This window comes from Idiotropiscis lumnitzeri, chromosome 20 (genome assembly GCF_059441095.1).
Source record: "Idiotropiscis lumnitzeri isolate Australia: NSW breed Sydney's pygmy pipehorse chromosome 20, RoL_Ilum_1.0, whole genome shotgun sequence".
Classification (NCBI taxonomy): Eukaryota; Metazoa; Chordata; class Actinopteri; order Syngnathiformes; family Syngnathidae; genus Idiotropiscis; species Idiotropiscis lumnitzeri.
Window position 1 is genome coordinate 1,506,496 of NC_142410.1, and position 21,476 is coordinate 1,527,971.

The window sequence follows — 21,476 nt, forward strand, 5'->3', positions numbered from 1 at the left end:
TATTAGGCCCTATGTGAAAAACTAATAGCCGTTGCCCGTCAAATTATGACGACACTGTAATTCACCTGTTTTGTTGCAATTCACATCCACGCCCGATAACAACCAGATTGTTGAAATGAATGAACATTAAACTACAAGATCTAAAAAAGAAACTGCATGCTAAAATAAGGTCTGCAGCCCGTGCATCTGACAAAAATAACAGTCAAACATCGTGGTGGTCTGGGGCTGATCTGATGTTTCAGGACCTGGACAGCTTGCTGCGATTAATGAACAAACATTTATGTTGCTCAGCAGAAAATCTTGCATTCAAAAATCTGGTCATCAGTTAGAGCTTAAGAACTCCTGGATAATGCGACAGGGCAACGACCCTAAAACATACCATCAAGTACACCTATGGACGGTTAAAAACGAACATTAACACTTAATTCAAATGCTTGATGTAAGCTATGGCTGCCAAAGATGGCACAACCAATTATTTGGTTAATTTGTACTTTTTTACATAGGACCTGATAGGCTTTCACCCCCAACAGACACAAAATCATTTTGAAATTACATTTTAAATTTGTCTTTGTCAGACATTAAAATTGGCTTGATAATGAGAAACACTTAAGTGTGATAAATGTGAAGAAAAAAAAGATGGAGATCAGGTTGGGTGCAAATGCTTTCAGAGCACTGTCTATATCTGACACAAGAGTGGTAAAATGAAAGAAATATCCAATATGCAGTATGAAATAAAAGAAATTCATGTTTGATTCTTGACATGAGGAAAGCATGTAAAATGTAAATAAGAGCATTGTACAATTCAGCCCAGTTTACAGTATGTTTTCATTTATTTACCGATTCCTGCGTCAGCCATTTAGCACTCCAGTCTAAAATATACAGTAGGTCATAAAGTCAAATATTACATTTGGTAGTTAAGTGTATAACGAAAATTCCATTTTCTTTCTGAAATCTAGCTTTCAACAGATAGCTATACAATTAACAAAAGAAGACTGGGAGTAACTTGATGAATTCAATTTGTTGAATGACGTTTTTAATGTTTTAGTTTGTTTATTTTTACTTAGTAATTACTGGCTTGGCTAAAAAAGAACCAGCAGCAATTTCATTTTTAGAATTTGGCTGAGCCATTGGTTGATTAGATTAAAAAACAAACACACTGTACAGTTTATTTTATTTTCTTGATATTAAGTACAAACATAGCGCGGATTCTGCAAAAGCGTATTCAGATGTAAATGTTTTTAAGTAATGTTGGGTAAACAATTTGTAATAATGGAAAAGTGCCCACTTTTGTACCAAAGCCTGATTATCCAATTTCACACACTGGCTACAAATTGAATTACTGTCATCAAACAAAGTCATTTATTAATGATTCCCTGTGTATAGATTTATATATATGATATTTGTTAGCTTTCAAGCAAAACGAACAGATTTATAAAGCTGCCGGAATGAACGAACAATGTTAAAAAGCAAAATAGTCATCAAAACTACATGAGGCAGTTACATGAAAATAATAGTCAATGCGTGTAAACATCAATTAGGACTCCAATAAAGTGACTCTGATCAAATCAAAAGGAACAAACAATAGTTTAACAGTCTATGTGTATTTGGGATCTAATTAAAATGACAATGCACTTAATTAAGTGAAATAAATTTAAATGTTTCTTCAAGCTACAGTTTAAAAACTGTAAAAGGCAGGCCCATGGATTTAAGTTATGGTACAGTACATCTCTCACAAACATTTGAAGCAGCCTGCAATGGTGAAACACAATAAAGAACGAATGATAATGTCAAGAATGACCAGCAGCAATTTAAAAGCACAATTGACACCCTAATATTTCCATTAAAAAAATATGCGTTACGGTGGCGAAAGGACCAATAAGATATGCCATTGCACCAGCAATGTTAAAAAACTGAATTGGAATTGGTTTAAAATGTGTTTTGGTGCCCATTTTTTACAATACCTCACTGGTTGCATCGCCATCAATGTTTGGTCTTGACCAGGGTCGCTTTGGGTTACATCCTTCATCTGGCATTCATTGCATGCCGTCTGATTAATATCATCCAATGTTTGCCGAATATTTGCATGTCAGTCTATGGATCAGCCTATAAAGATTTTTAAAAAGTATGCAACTCTAAATATGAGTCAAACAGGACAAAAAAAGGTCATCACTTAGGTTGACATGACGATGTTGACACCTTTTCCATCTACACAATGCCCAAAACAAAAAACATAAAAGAACAAAAGCCCATTCATTGCTGTCTCCATTCATGTCCCACTGAGAAGCTCTTTCTTAACAATCTTAAAACTTGACTGTGAAAGTTGCGATCTCACCATATATGATTGGCGCCTCAATTGTACCGCTTTAAGACAACAAAAATGAGAGAAATCAAAAATGCTGTCAATGGCACAACACTCACAAACATGGTTTGTTTTCTATTATTGAGAATAAAGTGGGAGTGCAAGGAAGCAAATATTCAAACCACAACACTGACTAATTGAAAAAGTGTGTGACAATCAGCCATGTTAAAACAGTAATCAAAAGCATAGTGAAAGACATATGGGGAAGAGATCAATAGCCAATGACTTAAACTAATAATCTACAGTGACCATGTACAGACAGCACGAAGATCAAGCCGAGATGAAAATGGCAACATGGTAACTACTGAATGTATTCTTAGTGTTCATTACCTGAGTTATAACCCTGTTTGAATTAGATTCAACAAAAACAAACAACAGCCTGTTTTAGAACGGCAAGAAATTGCATGGCAGTAAGTCAAGTTTAGTCGAGTTTAAGCTTGAAAAAGTTGTATTTGCATTTTGATTATTGATGAGATTCAAGCAATTCGACTTCCAGTTGGTGGCTTGGGAAAGTTGTTTAACATGCACTTAACACCAAAATGAAGAACATCCTGTTTTAAATTGTTATTCAGGAACATAATGCGAATCAAATTGCTTTCTTGTAGTCACTCAAAATTGATTTTCAAATGTTAACATGCCAACGGGCCATGCCAGTATTGCCATGGTAAGTGATCCAACGTCATTGAATGGAAATAACAGGGTAAATGGAAATTATGGATTACTGTACAAAGGCGGGTGTTATCTTACATCAAAACACTATAGTCGATTATGCAGAAATAGAATTTGGGAAGAGACTAAACTGCTTTAAAAATAGAAATTTCCTCAAAAACTGAATGTGAATGCTGAGAGATGTCAACCTGCCGAGAGAAAAAAATAATGCTAAAATGCTGGTTAATATTCAAATCTTTAAGCAAGAATTTATGTTTCTGTTCCATAAAGCATTGTGGTAGTGAAGTAAGTATGTTGTGTTGTGGTGGGTTTGCACTCATTTGATCCACAACAAACTGTCCCTTCCATGGAATGTAAGATGGTATTGGGACGTTAACAAAAGCAGCACATATATTAAAAAACAACAGTATTGCTTGCGTTTATTATTATTTCTGACTAATAATGTCAGCATGTGAGCATTTTCAGTTTTTGATTTGGCCTTTGGCGAAAACTTGTTTTGGAAGCAATCCTTTTTAGGGTTAATTAACGGCTCGCCAATCAGAAAATTAGCGGCATCGCTATTAAAAAGCAGAATGACCAAAAAAATTAAAAAAACATACTTCAATGCAATATGGCAGCGAAAGCTTGTCTCTCAGCATCCACACAATTAAGCACAAATCTAAAACCTCTATAAATAGTATCAAATAGTTACTATGGTAAAAACAATACAGAAAAATCTCTGGCTCACTCAGGATTTGAGATGTTCTGGTATACGACACAAACTTTTTTTTTCAGTGGCCTTAATATAAAAATAGACTTGTCAAATCCAGTGCATTTCAGTAAAGTAGGGTCACATTTTGGAGCTTGTTTAACGTGAGTCAGTACCCGACGACTGATGCAGAGGGTCCTAATGCATTCAAGGGATCGGTTAGTACACCTAACTGTAAGCCTCTGTGACTTCCACTCGAAAAAATATTAAAACGCGCACACACACGCGCGCAAACATCAGAATTAGGTGAGATGACGACGGCGGTTCCAAGATTCAGGAGGAAGCGTGGACAGGTAGTGGGAGACAGTGGTTCACTTTGAGCGAGGACGAGTCTAAGCGTCATCCAAGAGGATCTGGTTCAATACGGACAGCAGGTGCTTGAGGCCATAAATATAGCCGTGATCGCTGCTCTCGCTGGGGAAAACGTGGGCAAAGTCGATCATCTTGACCTCCACCTGTGCATTGGCTTCGTTCGACCTGGCCTCGCCTCCACCTTGCACGATATCCACTTCTCTCCCGCCGCTCTTTGCTCTCTCGCTATACTCACCCTTCCCTTCAAGTTGGGATTTGTTTCCATTTCCATTTGATGGTTGCCGGGAGAACCATGTCAAGTTGTCTTGCTGTGGCAATTTCTCTACAGAAACTGGTTGGCATGGCATTAGCACTAAAGTGCCATCATCTCCACTGATGCCTTGAGGGTGCATCTTAGCACAAAGATGGAGGCCATCTTTCCTGTGATTGCTGTAAATAGAGTCTCGGGCGCAATCATAGGGCAGCGCCACCTGAATGTTGTTGTTGTTGTACTCAGCCATCTTTTCATTCGTTTCCCCTTCCTCCTGGCTTTTTTCATCCTTGCCATTCCAACATTTTCCTACAGCAGCTGGGCTGTTACTGGGGGTGCTCATGAGGGGGAAGGTGCTGGAGGTGGGAAGGCCCTCATAGACAAAGAGAAGTGAGCTGGCGTAGAAGACCAGCTGACGCTGAGACTCAAACCAGTGGAGGATATTTTGCACTCTGTGAATGCTGGCAACCACAGCATCCTTCCTCAAACAAACGCCGTTGTGAAAGAATTTAGCCAAGCCTGACAAAGAAAAGATGAAAAGGCCTTGTTGAAACTGAAGGAAGATCCACTTTGGATGAATTTACATAGAATTGTTCATGACGCATGTTCCAATGAGTCATGTCAGAAATACACATATGGACAAAATTTAGGGTACCTGGACCCTTCTGTTAATGAAAGACAAACCCACAATGCTATAAAAATTAATAGAAATGGAATAAATATCAGATATCGTTTTTTTTTGTTTTTTTTTATATATATATAAATAAACTTAAGAAACAAGCCTGGAAAAAAATGATGAATTGATTTTAGGTTAAATAATTAATTTAAGGTTTGCTGAAGGTCAAAATGCTTTTTGAGGAAAAAAACAAGAAAATGTATTGCACTTGGCTATCTTTTTGGTTTATATATGTATGCCCTGCCCGCTTTAAGGTCACAACTGGTACAACTGGGTTTCTTTGGAAAGATGCCCGACGTGAGGTAGGTTGAAATTATGCTACATTAAAATCTTGCTACCAGCTTCAACCCAACATCCTCCAGCTTTAATTGTGGTGCTAGTCCAGTTGATACTGTAATGGAACATTTGAGGTCTGGTACAAGGGACCTTATTTTAGTACGTTGCTGGCTTTCAATCGTGAATTGTTAACACTACGATTGCAACCATTTCTACTACACTATGACAAAATTCTGTAAAATTTAAGTTAATTCATAACAGTATCTTTCTTATAATAATTGTAAAATACAGTCAAATATTGATCAATAGCATGTAAATTAACAGCCAAATCAGTTAACAACAACAGTACATAACTATTTCAACAGCAGGAAACTATGGATTGCTGTAAATTTCTGTTTAAACAGTGTCTTATACTGTATTAAAAAAATAAACCTGTTAAATATTCATCCCCATTAACAAATTAACAGTTAAGAGTAACAAACTGTAAAGTGGAAAGGGGGCACCACATTCCTATCTCTACTGCATCACAGAAAATATATTGTCTTTTTATTAATCGATGTTGATGGGAAAATGAAGCTTCAAATTTGATCCATGAACCAACTGTTGTATTTTTTTGACTCTTCTGGATGGTACTCTCTGTTCAACATTGGGCTGATATCACACTGACTTGCCAGTTCATAAATCATTTTATTTAAACCAAAAGTTCCATTTAGAAAACAAAAAAAATAAAAAACTGATTCCCGAAGGTAATTTACATTTCATTTCACCATCACTCTTAATCGCCTTCCATTAATATTAATCACAGGGATTTCGGGTGCGCTATATTGGCGAATACATAGTATTGTAAAATTTGATTATCTGGTGTTCCTATCTTTGTATTTTATTCTTGTATGTATTCACCAATATAGCGCACCCGAATACCTCAAACCTTTTTTTAGTTGCCACAGACAGGTGAATAGTGGTGCATACATGTTGTTAGATGTGTTTGTGATGAGCATAAGTTAAAAGCACAGGAAGGTACACAATTTAAGTCAAACACAAAAAACGTCCAACCACAGGGCGGCTGTGGGTCAGGAGTTAACGTGGGTTGTCCAGTCACCAAAGCAGAAGGGTGTAAAAATAAATAAACAAAAGGCATAGCCCCCGAAGCCAGTTTTTAAGATTGATTTCAAGTATTCTCTATCTCTGAGTATTTTTTTCCAGAACAGTACTAACAATTATGTTTTGAGCTACATTCATAGCAGTCTCCTTTTGCTTTGGTTGACATGCTCTGAATCTTGTAGCGATTTTAACATTTCATGGTTCTTTGATTTTCACTGGTGAAATTGCATACAATGTTGAATGGAACTGATTGGGTCTAACATTGGAGAATTAACAAATATCAGTCAAATGTGGGGGGTTGGATTTTAGCTGTAATTAAGCAATTCAAATTACTTATGACACACATACCATCTTTAATGGTGTCCTTCAATAGTCCTCTCCCATAATGCTGGTCAAACGTGTCAACAGTGTCACTGCAAAGCTTGTAAACCTGTACATATTAAAAATAAATTAACTATTGCAAAAGACATCTATTTATTTAATATATACTGTTCTATATATTTAATATGATAGTTACAGTCACACAAAAAATATTCAAACGTAATCAACTAAGGCAGTGATTCTCAAATAGTGGGGCGCGCCCCCTTGGGGGTGGGGGTGGGTGGTGGGGCGAGGGTACCTGGGGAACATGTTTATTTGCATGGTTTTGGGACCGAAAAAGGCGATCTCAGACAACGCGAGTTTGAGCTAGTCAAAAGTGTTTGTGCCCCTAGTTCACGCAGTACTGGTTTTAAAAAAAAGTGTCGCCCTGTCACGCAGTACTGATTTTAAAAAAAGCGTCGCCCGCAGCACTGATTTAAAAAAAAAAAAGCGTCGCCCTGTCACGCAGTACTGATTAAAAAAAAGCGTCGCCCTGACACGCAGTTCTGATTAAAAAGAAGTGTCGCCCTGTCGCTCGTTGACCCGTAAGTGATATATTTCGCCGCTCCTTAAATGCCCCGCGCCAAGCTATCATGCGCCGCAGCAGAACAGACTTTATTTGAACTATATGCAAGTCCGCGCACAGCAGAAGCAACAAGCTACGTGATGGCAAATAAACAACTCCACAAACAAGTAGCGTTCAAAGCAAGGAGGCGCAACGCGCTCTAATCGCTAAAATGAATTGCTTTGATGTGTCTCGACTTTTTACAGAAGTCTGACTCGAACAGCGTTTGGGTGGGGAGCCAGCAGCTATGAACAGAAATGTTGTATTGCAACCATTACGTATCTAAATATAAAATAAGACGACGGCTACGTGAGCAATTTAGCAGACGCTCTCAGGCTGGAACTCGGAAATGGCTGACGTCATCACACGAAGAGGTTCGACGTCAAACGTATTGTAAACATAAAAAAATGTATAGTAAACATTAAAACTGTTGCTTTATGTTATTGATATAGAATTTTGGTTTAAAATCCCCCCTGGCTCTTTTTGTCTTTTCTATATTATGTACGTATTAATAACTGTTTGGTTTGTCCATGTTAATGAAGTTAAAAAAAAAAAAAAAAACGTATCGTAAATATTTATCATCTCATCAATATTTGCACAATAGTACTGAGTTTCGAGATCCTCACAATAGTCGTTCTCAAAATGATATATTTTTTTAATCAATTTAGCTTTGTTAAGGGATATTTTATTGACAATCTAACATTACTATACAAAGAAAATGTACATTAGTACGAAATGTAAAAAAAATGGTGGTGGGGCGCGAATTGTTTTCTTCTTGGTGGGGGGGGCGTGACAGGAAATAATTGAGAACCACTGCACTCCGGCATACAATGAACTGGGGTGTGGACGACACCTAGTGGTTTAATACTTTAAACTAAACGTACGTAATGCTGAAATCAGCATCAAGGTATTGAGATATATAATAGCACACAACACACATACAAATAAACCTTCAGTGTAGGGATTTGACTAGCATCATAAAAATTAAGATTACTCTCAAGTTGCAAAAAGTGTTTGAATTGCTGTGATGGAAAAAAAGTCTCACAAGACAGTGTATCTCACACAACATCAGCAGGACATCGCACACAGGTATTACTCTAGGCATGTGTGAAGGAATTTTTTCCAAAGATTTTAGTGCCGTTTCTGTAACATTTATACGAGAGGAAGAATCATGTGGTACTTAATGGGAAAAACCATGAGACAAGAACAATAATATATCCTCGAAGCAGATTTTGCATAGGCCTGTAGCATGCCAAATGATGTAGTCAGAAGCAATTGACCTAAAAAAAAATTGCCTAGATAGAAACATTGGTCCAACCTTATTCATAAAAATTGTTGGCCATTGTAGGTTATTTATTGTCATGTTTCACTTCACTTCACTTCAGACCCACTGTAGAACTTCAGAAAAATGAAAAAGAAATAGCGTCCGTGTGGATATACGGTAGATAGCCTCAACCTGACGCAAAGTGGCAAAACACTTATCTGAAAAGCCTAAGTTTCAGGCGCTTACTGTATTCAACCATGCTGTTTAAAGTCCAAATGGCGATGTATCCACTCACTGCGTTAATCATTAGATGAGGCGTGCCAATGTGTGGGTAAATTTCTATTTTGATTCAGCCATAGGCGCAAGTACTTAGAGCAGCAATCAGGGAGCTCAGTTCATGGTACTGTATATGATTTTCATTTGAATAAAACTACAAAGTACTTTTACCTGCATGCCTTATTTATCATCATTTATGCAGCAAAAAATTGCAACATTTAATTTATTTTACTTTGATATTTTCTGGGCGTCACGATGGTCAACTGGTTCGCACGATGGCCTCATAGTGCAGAGGTCGTGGGATCAACTCCAGCCTCCATGTGTGGAGTTTGCATGTTTTCCCCAAGCCTGCGTGGGTTTTCTCCAGGTACTCCGGTTTCCTCTCACATTCCAAAGGCATTCTTGATAGGTTGATTGAACACTCTAAATTGTCCCCAGGTATGAGTGTGAGTGTGGATGGTTGTTTGTCGCTGTGTGCCCTGCGATTGGCTGGCAACCAGTTCAGGGTGTACTCTACCTACTGCCTAAAGACAGCTGGGATAGGCTCAAGCACCTCCATTACCCTTGTGAGGAGAAGTGGCTTAAAAAAATGGATGGTTGGATGATATTTTCTGAATATACCAATAAAATTTGTGCAAGACTTGCCCCAAACATTGTAACCTTACACAACTGTAATTATCGCAAGATTAGTTGTGTCGGTCTACTGAGGAGATCTTAAAACAAGCAGGAAATGATAAAGATACAAACAACGGAAGGGAATGGGAACAAAGTGATACGCTTTAAATATTTTGCTTGCTTCCTTTCAAAACGATAAGATGTACTATCAGTCTTTTTCCTGTATTCTCCCACCCACGTGGACCCAGTAATCAGATAATATATTTACAGAGTTGGGCACTTGACCCTTTTTTGCCGATCAGTCACCCGGCCTCCAAACCCGGCTCAAAAAATGGGCGCCCGACCGGGCCGGAGGGTTGGACCGTTCCGCCCCAGGGACGGTCTGCCTGTCTCTGTATATTTACTGGCTGATCAACTGTGCCTGTGTTGTTTATGAATAATAGGCTGTGCATTGCAAGAACTTTCATTTGGTGAGGGAATATAAATATTAACTAACCACAAGATTATAACAGAATTTGGAAGTCTAAACATTATTCGGCATCACTGAATGCATTTGTAATGCTGAAATAATTACTTATCAAAAGCACCAGGGTTCAAATACTGCACAAGCTAGAATGCAAGGTTATCTGTATATTGTCTCATCCATACAAATTGTACTAAGAATAGCTCATTTCATTAATTTAGCCAATTAAACTAGGAATCGTAAAGGTTTACTGCACAATTTTCAGGTTTCCATGAGTAGGATGAGCTTCAGTCATGTTATCATCTAGGGTAGAAGAGTTAAAAACAGTAACATTCATAATATGTGTATAACACATTGAACTTCAACTGCCCTTTTATTCATGTGTTAAATTGGTTTCTAAAGACTGAATTAACTGCTGTAATTAAATAAGAATTGTTTGCGATTCTTTTTGCTATTAATCAAGCTCATTGTGACCGTAAAATTCTATTTTAATTAATAATTAACAACCTCTAATCTCGTTGCACACTTGAGTACAATGACAATAAAGGGATTTCTAATCTAATCTACATTACGATGGTGAGATATCATCTTAAAGTAGCTTGCATTTACAGTTGCAAACGATTATGATTAATTTCCATCAATGGTTACCAAATGTTTACAAGATAATTAATTAGATATCCTTATGGTGAAATGGCAACAATATACAAAGTATATTCCTATTTTTGAAGAATGGGGTGTTCTTCAAAAAAGACCGCATAAATCTCACTCACCCTCATTCCAAGGACCAGGAAGCCTATCTCCTCCATCAGTGGGTATTTTCGGATCTGTTGCTCCCTTTTCTCCTGCGAGGCAAACGGATCGTAACTTCGCTGGCCAAGCTTCACATCCATGATGCAAGGCTTGACAAAGCGTCGAGTCACGTCCTCCAGCTTCATGTACAAGTCTAAGGCAGTGACAGGCAGAGACAATGTTGACTATGTTGTTGAGGGTAACACGGCAGTGGATTTCCACTCCCATCCCATTTCACAGGAAAAAAAGAATCCCAGACCACAGTTAGGGGGGGGGGGGGGAATCAAAATCCTCTCCCATCCCACTCATGTCCTGCTCACGTACTGAATTACTCCCAATTTGGTGCCCCTTTTGGAGGTCAGCTACATTAAAAATGGCTGTGCGTCTGTCTGGAGTTTTTTATTTATTATTATTTTTTATATTACTACTGGATAATGCTGCTCCCGTTTGTTTACATATTTTTTTTTTATCCTGTACCGTACCGTTCCTGTGACTAAAGCTAAAGCTCACTCCCATCCCTCGGAAGTCCCGATGAATCCCAAAAAAATGCCAACCTCTACTATGTGACATAGAAGTCCATGGCGTCAGACTGAAGATATTGCTTGAACGGAATCCTGTGTTAATCACTAAATTACGATTAAACTCATCAACTTAATCTTCTATTGTACATTGTCATCTGTATATATGTATATATGAGCAGATGAGCCAACATAGTTCCATACCATTAGGTTCATCAGGAGAGGACAAAGTGCCGTAATATTTTGGGAGATGTGTCTGAAGCTCAAGAAGACATGGGTCACAGCAATCCTCTGCATACACCTAGCAAACAAATACAGCCAATGTATCACTCAGTTTTTTTGTTTTTTTGAATAATAGCCTTTGTGTTCTATACAGTATGTTTGCAGTCTTGTATGCGCATAAGTATTACCATGCTGTAAAACTGCATCTCCCTTGGTCCTCTAGGTGGAGGCTGCAGTTGCTTCAGGACTGTTCCATCTGGATGTTGCAGAATCCCTTCAACAAACAAACAAATCAAAGTATGAATTTCAGAACACTGATGGACAGAACTGTCAACATGGTTATTTAAATATCAAATATAGTCATTTCGGAGCAACAAGCCTCCATTGCTCAGATGAAATCTAAATGTGACATTAAATTTGAAACGTGAGTTAGAGAAACACATAATTAACGATCAGTAAGAGAAGTGGTAACTTATTTGAATGTAGGAAAGCACAATAAAATCTGGCTAAAGTGACAATGTTTGACAGTAACTAGAGAATACAATTATCTATAGAAATTGTGTGTGAATTCTAAAGGGCTGGTTTTGAACGGATATGATGAAGAATTAAGTCAAATGTAGGAAATGTAAATTGAGTACTGCTAAAATCAGTGCACTTGATGAATGTTTTATATCTAGAGCTGTATTTGTGAACTCTTTCTAATCCTACATTTTTCAAATGCTAATTTTCATAATATAGGCATGCTATCATATCAACATAATTCAGTATACAGTACAACATAGTAACCTTACAATGAAGCACAAACATTCTGAATCATCTTAATTTGAAGTCGGGATGGATTAAAGTGGTTGAAAAATGTGGGAGGAGGAAATATCTGAAAAAATTCTTAATTAGGTCTGACTGAAAAAACAGTTTCTTCCCAAAAGCCATCTCCATGCTGAACTCTCGCACACAACTACCTTTAACTCTTAGAACTACAACATGTGTTTTATTTATTTAATATCAGATTTATTATGATTATCTAATGAATCTTTAATTAATTTCATTTAATTATTTGTTATATTGCACTGGAGAGGGGAGCTCTCCAATCTCGTTGCACACTGAGTACAATGACAATAAAGGGCATTCTGATTCTGAAAAAAGTGGCAATTATTGGAATGTAAGAAATAATTATTTCTTGATTTCTTGACTAAGATCAACATTTTGATGTTGTAATGGAGTACATCAGGTCATAACCGGTGGAAGTAATGTAAATATTTTTGTTGGATTAATTTGGGAATTTCATCTTAGAAAATGTAGACGACTGAAAAGAATGGGATGTACAGCGAAAGATGGTACGATGCGGGAATGAATTACTTCAATTTCCATGATATGATTGAATTTATATCATTCCAAATTATTTACAACCACATCTGAGGTCGGCTACCCCCCTTCCAGTAAGGGAGAGCACTCATCTTCGCATTTTGTCAGCCAAATCTGGATGCGGTTAATAACACTTACAAATACTCACAGTCATCTGACCAGATGAAACAGTGCTGACAAAACATGCTACATGCTAAATTAAACGCATTCAGTACTGTCTGTCGTTTTTCAGTCATGCAGATGTTACAGATTTCATTGCCCTCAATCAAAGCCAAATGCATCAGGTGCACTTTTGAAATATACACTGTAACACATTGTTTGCTTTCTTGATTTTTTTTTTCACAGCTTGTAAAATATGACAATATATCAAATTGAATGTAGGAGAGGAAGAAGACAGCCTGGGAACGTACGCACTATTCTGCACGATGGCTGCGGTGCCACAACCACACCACAGATCGACGTTTGGGTTCATTCATTTTTGACAAAGCAACATGCTTCTTTCTAAGAAATCTCTGAAAAATATTATTCTTAACGGGGTATGACTAATGCAAGAAGGTAAAAGAGTCAACCTCCGGTAACTGTTCGGGACAAAAATGTGTTCTGATTACTCCTACGATTATATCTGCATTTTCATTTCAGCAGTCATGCTGGAGGCTGTGTGGGAAGACAAATGCAGATTCTTACGTATTCTGGATAAAATTGGAGATGAAGTTTACATAGAAAATGCTGTGTGTTATTAAGATATGATTTATTGTCATGAATGTGTTTATGTCTTGGAAATATACATGATATATGGCATTCAGATAAACTGACAAGGGGTTTATTTTACAAAAGGAGAAGTAATCGTTATGGTTCGATTAGCAAGTAAATCTTGTCGGAGGCTGACTGAGATAAAGTATTCTACTACATTGTCAGAAAGCCCTGTTCCGGTTTGCTCTTTTTGTTTCGGTCATTAGTTACATTTTACATAGATTAAAAATGAATAACTTGGAAACTGTTACAGAGAGCTGCTGTCCTGCCTATCTTTTTTATTCCAAAAATATTTCTAATTATAAAAAAATGCATTAAAAAGGGTTCTAATAGAGACCTGGAAGGAGGAGTCCAACGGTACGGATTCAAGGCTTTGACCAATGCTTTTGACCACAGTTGTCAACGTTCAGGCGCTATTTCAGGGATTAAATGCCTGCGACAACGCAAATACCGTATTAAAATGCAAGAAACATAATACTTAAGATATCTTTTCCAAAATGGCCAAGTTCAATCATCAATCATCATATTTATCCAGTCAACCCTCTTAATGATTATTTTGCCCTGGAAGTTTACAATTCCAAGAAAAGTCCAATCATTACCACCTTGACATGGTCAACACAAACATAAAAAAGATACAATTTGAGTACTGAATGTGTTTTTGAAAGAATTATGGTACAGTTTAGGGTGTAACAAATGAGGGCCCATATATTGTATTCATGTGCATATGATCACATGGTCATATAAACCATAAACATCCATTTATGATCTGAGCCTAAAAACCCTAATTAACTGGATTGCCAGAACAAATTTGTCTTAATAAGACTGCAGTGCGCAAATTCAGCCTGGACCAAGGAAATGAACAACATGAACTCGGACTTCCATCTTACATGGCAGAAATTCATTAATGTATAACACGAAAAAAATATTTGCACTCTTTTGAGTTACATTTTTACAACTGCTTTATCTACAAAAGTAGTAGTAGCAGTTTTATTGTATTTATGAAAGCTAACTTTTGAATAGCCCAACAATTGTTCCCATTTTCAACAATACCTCCGGAGGTCAATGCATGTGGAGGCCTCGGCAAAGAAGCAATGGGAGGAGCACTATCATGTTCAGTCAGCAACAATACAGGATGAGCAGGATTCCAATATTTGTTCAGCACAGCACAAGTATAACATTGCCTACTGAGTCTATTACTTCACCATATGCGAGCTATGTGTTAATGATTACGCGAGACCAAGCCCAGGAATAAACCAAGATGACCTCATGCTGCTTTGTTTTGACAGATGGAGAGGCGAGACACACATGTAACCCTCTCAAAGAAAACAGATTTCATTTGAGACTGGTTTAATAATTGATCTACTTTGTCCATTGATTCAGTTAAGAGCTGCTCTCATTGGTTAGTGAACTGAAAATATGAGCAAAATATCTAAAAATTTGAACCATATTTGGTCAAATTACTAAAAAGAAACAATTACTCAATACTGACCATGGTGTCCTGACATAAAAAAGCACAATGCATTTTTGCCCCCAAAATGATACATAAATAAATAAATATCAAAATGTCTTCAAGTTTACGACAACTTTTTATTGTCTTTGTTTTTTTTTTCCATAGAATTGGAAAGTTGCTGGGATTTTATTCTAAGTAGGGCCGGACCAAAATGGATATTTTTTTGGGAGGCTGATGTCGAGTGTGACATTTGGCAGGAGAATATTCCGCTAACCGATTAATTGGACAATTTATGGGGGGAAAAAACAAACAGAAATGCATTATATTAATAAAGTTGTATTGCATTGTTAAGTATTTGTTCAACTTTATAATTTAATGGAAATTGACAGATTTTCTTTTGCTGATTTTTTTTTGGGGGGTGGCGGTCATTTTCTTTGCATTAATGTGTAATACAAGCATAACAAAACAATCAGCAAAAATCTACCAATTTTGACATAACTCATATCGGACCATTAAATCGCCTTAATTTTCAGGTCATATTCCTCCAGCCCAAATAAGATTCCAAGTAATCTGGTTAAGCATCCTTCTGTTTGGATGAAAAATTTCTCTCATGTACTATATTGAGGACTCACATAGAGCTACAAAGAGTCATCTTTATTCTTGAGCAAGATGGCTGCCTCCCAAAATAACATTTCTACCAAACAACACTAACTTCTAATTCTACAAATTTTCAATTCAGTACTGTGCTAGGCAGTGCCTTATACTAATGCAATTTTGGATTGTAATGTTTTAAATAAAGTCTTTTGTGAGAAAATTAAATTATATGATGCGCACTTGATATGATACGCTTTTGTCACCCTTCTTGAAGAAGGACCTACTTTGACAACCGTCACCTTCACTTACTCAAAGGGGCTGCCACATTAGTGAACTGAAGACAAAGAAATAGTTTTACACCAGTGAATATACTAGAGTACTTTGGTGAAGAAAAAAATGACTGTGACATCTTATCTGATGACTTGCTAAGGAAAATTGGATGCGACAAGTTGCGCTCTAACCCAGTGGTTCGCGAACCTGTTTGTTAACCCACGAGTACCTCCCCCCCACTTATACGTGTTGATGATTCATCAAAAGTAGAATGTTAACAACTGTGTGGAGATGCAGTAAAGAGATTAAGGCACCTCATGTGTCTTTACTCTCTGCAGTAAAACAAATTGTTTACCAACCAAGCAGCAAGCTACTCTCTAGGCAACTGATTTTTAAATAAAATTATTTTATCTTGATTCCTCAAATTAATTCTTAGCCATAATCTTTTTTTAACTCAAATTGAATAGGAACATTTGCCTCCAAAATAAGTATTAAAATCAAAAGAAAGAAAGAAAAAAAAATCTGACTTCATTGAGAGTTGGCACAACTGCTCTGTGAAGTTGAAGTTGAAATTGGTTAAATAAATGGTCCCCTTACTATTAGTTTAAAAATTAAATCGGCCAGCTCCACTTATTTTGAAGGCCCTATGCAGATTTAATAGACAAGGCAACACATGGAAATTGAAATCTGATTTATTTGAAAATATACATCCATAAACAGCAAAGGAAGCAGTGCAGCCCAAAAAATTGAATAAATATAATTTCATAAAACTAGAATCTAAATTGTACTGTTTAAGTAGGTAAGTGCATCTCATGATGTTTACACCAGCAAAGAATCCCTTGCTTCTCACCATTTCCATTAAAGTGCTTGTGTGAGGTAGGCTTGACCCCTTTAGTTTGAGAAAATAATGTACTTTCAGAATACTCAGTATTACTCCTGTTAGTTTTTTAAACGCAAATGTCCTAGATTTATAGTCTGACCCATATCAACAACAACAAAAATACTTTTGGTCGGCAATCGCCGGTATTCTTCGCAAATTATTTTACTTGCAGAACCACGAGCTGACACTCGCCATTGTAATGCATTGCTTATTGTCCAGTGAGCTACTCAATTGACATTGGTGTTGCGTTTTTCTGTGAAATGCCTCGTCGCTGTGTGGCGATGCCTTGCTCGCATTCTGGAAAGCATCTTTTTGAATGGCCAAAGCAAAAAATAGGGCATGTAAATGGACCGATTTCATTCAGGAAAATAGAGGGAATTTCAGCACTGTCGACACAAGGACTTCGAAGATCTCTGCTTTCTCGACCATTTTGCTGATGATATGGGGTTCGCAAAAAGGTAGGTGTGATTACGATCCATTTTGAAAAACGTGTGGTGTGTTGCATCTATCGTGAGAGCTTGTGTGTGACTGACGGCTGCTGAGTGCGGATGCAAGGACAATTTATCATGTGGAGAACGAGCGGGCGGTGTTAAGTAGAGAGTTGAACAACAAATGTGTATATATATATATATTAAATCATTACCAATACCCCCGCGACCCTAGTGAGGAAATGCGGTCCAGAAGATGGATGGATGGAAATCGTTACTAATGACAACGTACGAAACAGGCACTACATGGTGTGCTCTCAGTACTAGCAGAATAAATTTACCTAATCTCACCATGCGTCATTTACAGCACGGCAGACCATCAAATTAAAAACAAATACGCAAAGCTAATAACCCGGGCCAATATATTATAGCACGTTTTCTTTTTTTCAGACATTTTTTTTTTCTGGTGGAGAGTAAAACACTCCTCCTACCTTGCTGACAGCTTTGGCTTTAACTTAGCCTTCGTCAGAACTGTCACACATCTGTGTGACGTGTCCTAAAACAGCTGATCAAGTCGGGGAACCTTCAAATTAAGGCTCCCCGACTCAATCAAAACTGCGCTCCGTACCGTCACACAGAAATGTGACAGCTTTGAATAAAGGCTGAAATGACAGCCGAAACTGTAAACGAGGTAAGTTTTTTGTTTAACGCCAGAAAAAAGGTTTTCGTCTGAAAAAAAGATAAACCTACTGAAAAAAAAGACAAGATGAACGCCATAATGCTACATATTTTTACCATTTCATCCAGCCTTGATCAGTGTATTTTCCACTCCATGTCCGGTCGTTCAGGCACAATATTGTTGGTCTCTTGAGCATCTGGCTCGTATACATATGGTCCAACGAACAGAATATCAACAAACTCCTCTTCCTCCAACTCTTCACATACGTGGTGGATCCCCTCAGATACGTTTGAGATATTGCTTTGTGAGTCAATTCCTGATTGGCACACTCGCTATGTGAGCTCTGCCATAAATCCCTTGATATGACGTCACACTTCCGGTTGTGTCGCTCGGAAGAATCTAATTGTGGGAAAATTATTATTTTGTCAAATGTACCAAATATTTTTTCCCCCCAGATTTATTATTTTGATAAGTTGTGACACAAATATATTTGTTTTGAAATTTTCAGAATTTACCTAACACAAGCACTTAAAGGTGAACAATTATGCTGATCGAAATCAGGTTAATGTGGCTTTGGCAAAAGTCTACTCAGTGAATTCCAAGTAATTTCTTCCGCAACCACATTCCATTAACGTCAGACATGTTGACCTAACGACTAAGAAAACATTCAGGTACCACATTTTAGCTATGTATGTGTATCTGCCGCCGGATATTTAAAAAAAACTGCATTCAAGTTTTTTCATCTTACCTCCATACTAGCACAACTTGGAAATTTCTGGGAAGATCCAGTAGCTACACATGGCGTGAAACTAAAGATTTCCCGAATTGGTACTTCAAAAACTGCTGTCAAAAAAAACATGTGATTAGGGCCATTTTTCAAATCCAACACTTTATACTGTACAATTTTGGAGTTTGCCATGTTCCTTATGCTGTTCCTCTGATTGGCCGTCATCGTTCATGTTTTCACTCACTTCGAACGCTTTATTTGTTTTTTTTTTTTGTTCCTTACTATGCATTTCAACATTAACTTTTTTCCCCTATGTATGCCAACAATTTTTAAAATTATGTACAGTACTGCAATAATATGTAGCTTTGGTTGCTCTATTTTACTACATTTATATTACTTTACATTTGTACATTATGCATACGTATTAGTTTACGGATATGAGTGGATTATCTTGTGTTGAAAATTTCAATTGTGCATTTTTAGCAGTTTTAAAGAGGCATTACTTTCTTAATATGTCACAGGAAAGTGAAAATTGTATCACTGGTGTCGTCTTTAAAAGGTGCGTCTGATTATGCCATGTCAACTCATCTCTGAAAATGTTCTCAGATACCATCACATTTGAATTAAAGTCAACTAGGAATACACCTGTACTTACCCACTTTATCCACTCCATACTTGTGACCTGCGACCTGATGTGACAGCGGCACGCAGCCATTCAGGTGAGCCGGTCCTTGTGTCCCAATTAGCTGGTGACCGCTCATCTCTTTCGTGGAGGCAGTGGGAGAGATGCACGGGGTCATGTTGACCCCGACAGCGGAAGTCAGGTCCAGTCTACCAAGAGCTAAAGAGGACTCCATCATCACTGGATGATGGTGGCTTGCTGACATTTGTAATAAACGGCTAGGCCCCGTAATCTTCGTTCTCCACCAATATACGTATATATTTTTTAGAGTCCTTTATGGATTCACATAATTATTACGTAACCAACGCCCTAGATGCAGTTGCAATAAAGTGTTTGGGCGTGAGGTTGTGAAGTCTTAAGGGAAGTGGCCCAATCCAGACGAAAGCAAAGACACAGTGGCTCCGTTCGCTGCTTTCGACTCCGGGAAGCAACTTCAGGGTCGTCGGGCAAAACTGTTATCCCCGCTGTGACCTGCGGTGAAGCAGTGCTCCCGAGGCGCGCTGATTCAATGATTTTCATATCTTGATCAACAGCATAAATACAATCTGGCCACATCCCACTTCCTGACAGCGTCAATCACAGGTGAACCAGGCTAGATTTCCGTAGAAGGATTTCAAAATAAAACTCAAATTGGGTCGTGTGATACATACGAACGACGTGAATTTACTTGTCAGTAGCGACGGTTACATAATATTGCACCATTCCGATTGTAATATGTAATATTTTAAACGCGTTTATGAAGCGATACTATCCCATTTTCAATAAAATGTTGCAATTTTCACGAAACCCAGTTCCTCTTTTCTGTTGGCGTTGTTGACTCCCATGTAAACTGTGTTGCGACACATTCGCGTTTCTAGTGGTATGTCAGTCCCATAAACAAAAAGCAGACTACACTAATTAAGAGTAAAACGTACCGGGTCCAATAGTTGATTTTGAAGTCTTCCATTTTGTATATGCAACCGTCAAAAATTAGCAAAATATGCCATACGGCAACCTTCAAACTGAAGGCCAACTACGGTTTATCAGTAAACCGAAACGCGACACTCGTCAGCCTTTAACCCATATTTCAGCATAGGTGCGTGAGATTTAAAAAAATACTATCGGTTCAGGTGACGATATCCAATGTTTTACGACAATTCTATACTGTCGCAAATCATACTTTAGCTCTTTTACGGTAGCCGTGTAAAGATTTCTTCCCCACTAAACTTTATTGTATCGACACTCGTTTACAAAACACATGACCAGTGGCTGAAAGCTGATGAGACCATAGCATTAATAAAAAAAATATAGCCTACTGAAGAACAGGGACACGCACACATACATATACAATAATACATATTTTTTTTCATAGACTCAGTACAGTTCTGTCTAAAAATACACAGATACATCAAACAAACAATCGCCCAGTCATCGACTATATTGATACAACGTTGTAGTTATAACAACCAGTATCACTTTCAATTTAAAATGCTGAATATACTATATGGTGAATAACAGACTATAATTCTGAATTTAAATGGGGGGGGGGGGGTACAGGGAAAGTGTTTGGATGATGTGTTGGTTCATATAATAATCTTTTAGTTAATGAGTGAATAATTAATGTGTGCCTTTGAGTTTGGTTGAGGCAAACCCTCTGCGGAAATCTTGCCAATCGGTCGGAAGTGTGTAACGCATCTTAACCCATTTCCCTCCATGATCCCACACAAACCCACTTCTGTTATTGCACAGACAATTATACTTATCTGTTGGAAGTGCAATCCACTCTAATTGGAATGAAATTTTACAAACAAAGATAATGAGTAAACAAAGTTGACACGGAATGTACTGAATACATGTGTCCAAAACAACATAATTAGGTTTATGCATACTTCCTGATCTGGCATTACATAAAGAGTTGCTCCAAAACTCAGTAAAAACTGATAATAAACATTTCCTGTCAGAATTTTGAATACTTCTCAAGTGGACTACACTTTGTTTTCTTGAAGAGAATACGATTCTGTTAATCATGGTAAGTTATTTTAATTTTCAACTGTTCAGAGTATTATGCAATTTACATCCCAGTTTTATGGGTCCTATTGCAGAGAGGGCCTTCAAAAAGGCACCTGGACAATCATGCCAAGTAAAGATAAAGATAAAGATGTCCTTTATTAGTCCCACAATGGGGAAATTTGAGGTGTTACAGCAGCAAAGA

At 37.5% G+C, this 21,476-nt stretch overlaps 1 protein-coding gene across 2 annotated transcripts; it reads right to left on the reverse strand.

The window, feature by feature from the left end:
- Positions 1-806: 806 nt before the first annotated feature.
- On the reverse strand, positions 807-20,442 carry ipmkb (inositol polyphosphate multikinase b). 2 transcript variants are annotated; one of them, XM_088284056.1, is made up of 7 exons: positions 20,200-20,442; positions 19,259-19,444; positions 11,652-11,737; positions 11,446-11,542; positions 10,705-10,877; positions 6,740-6,821; positions 807-4,857 (listed from the first exon to the last, which is right to left on the reverse strand). In XM_088284056.1, exons 2-7 carry the CDS (start codon positions 19,401-19,403, stop codon positions 4,109-4,111), a joined length of 1,332 nt encoding a protein of 443 aa, XP_088140182.1. In that variant the 5' UTR covers positions 19,404-19,444; positions 20,200-20,442; the 3' UTR covers positions 807-4,108. The 2 variants fall into 2 exon arrangements, with proteins under 2 accessions (XP_088140182.1, XP_088140181.1); XM_088284055.1 differs by having other exon boundaries at positions 19,259-20,442.
- Between the last annotated feature and the right edge of the window lie 1,034 nt (positions 20,443-21,476).

Coding starts and splice junctions, on each gene's coding strand:
- ipmkb (XM_088284055.1), bottom strand. CDS start 19,490: ATGTCAGCAAGCCACCATCATCCAGTGATGATGGAGTCCTCTTTAGCT. Junction 11,543..11,651: donor AGATGCAGTTTTACAGCATG/GTAATACTTATG, acceptor TTTGTTTGCTAG/GTGTATGCAGAGGATTGCTG. Junction 10,878..11,445: donor CTCTCCTGATGAACCTAATG/GTATGGAACTAT, acceptor TCACTGCCTTAG/ACTTGTACATGAAGCTGGAG.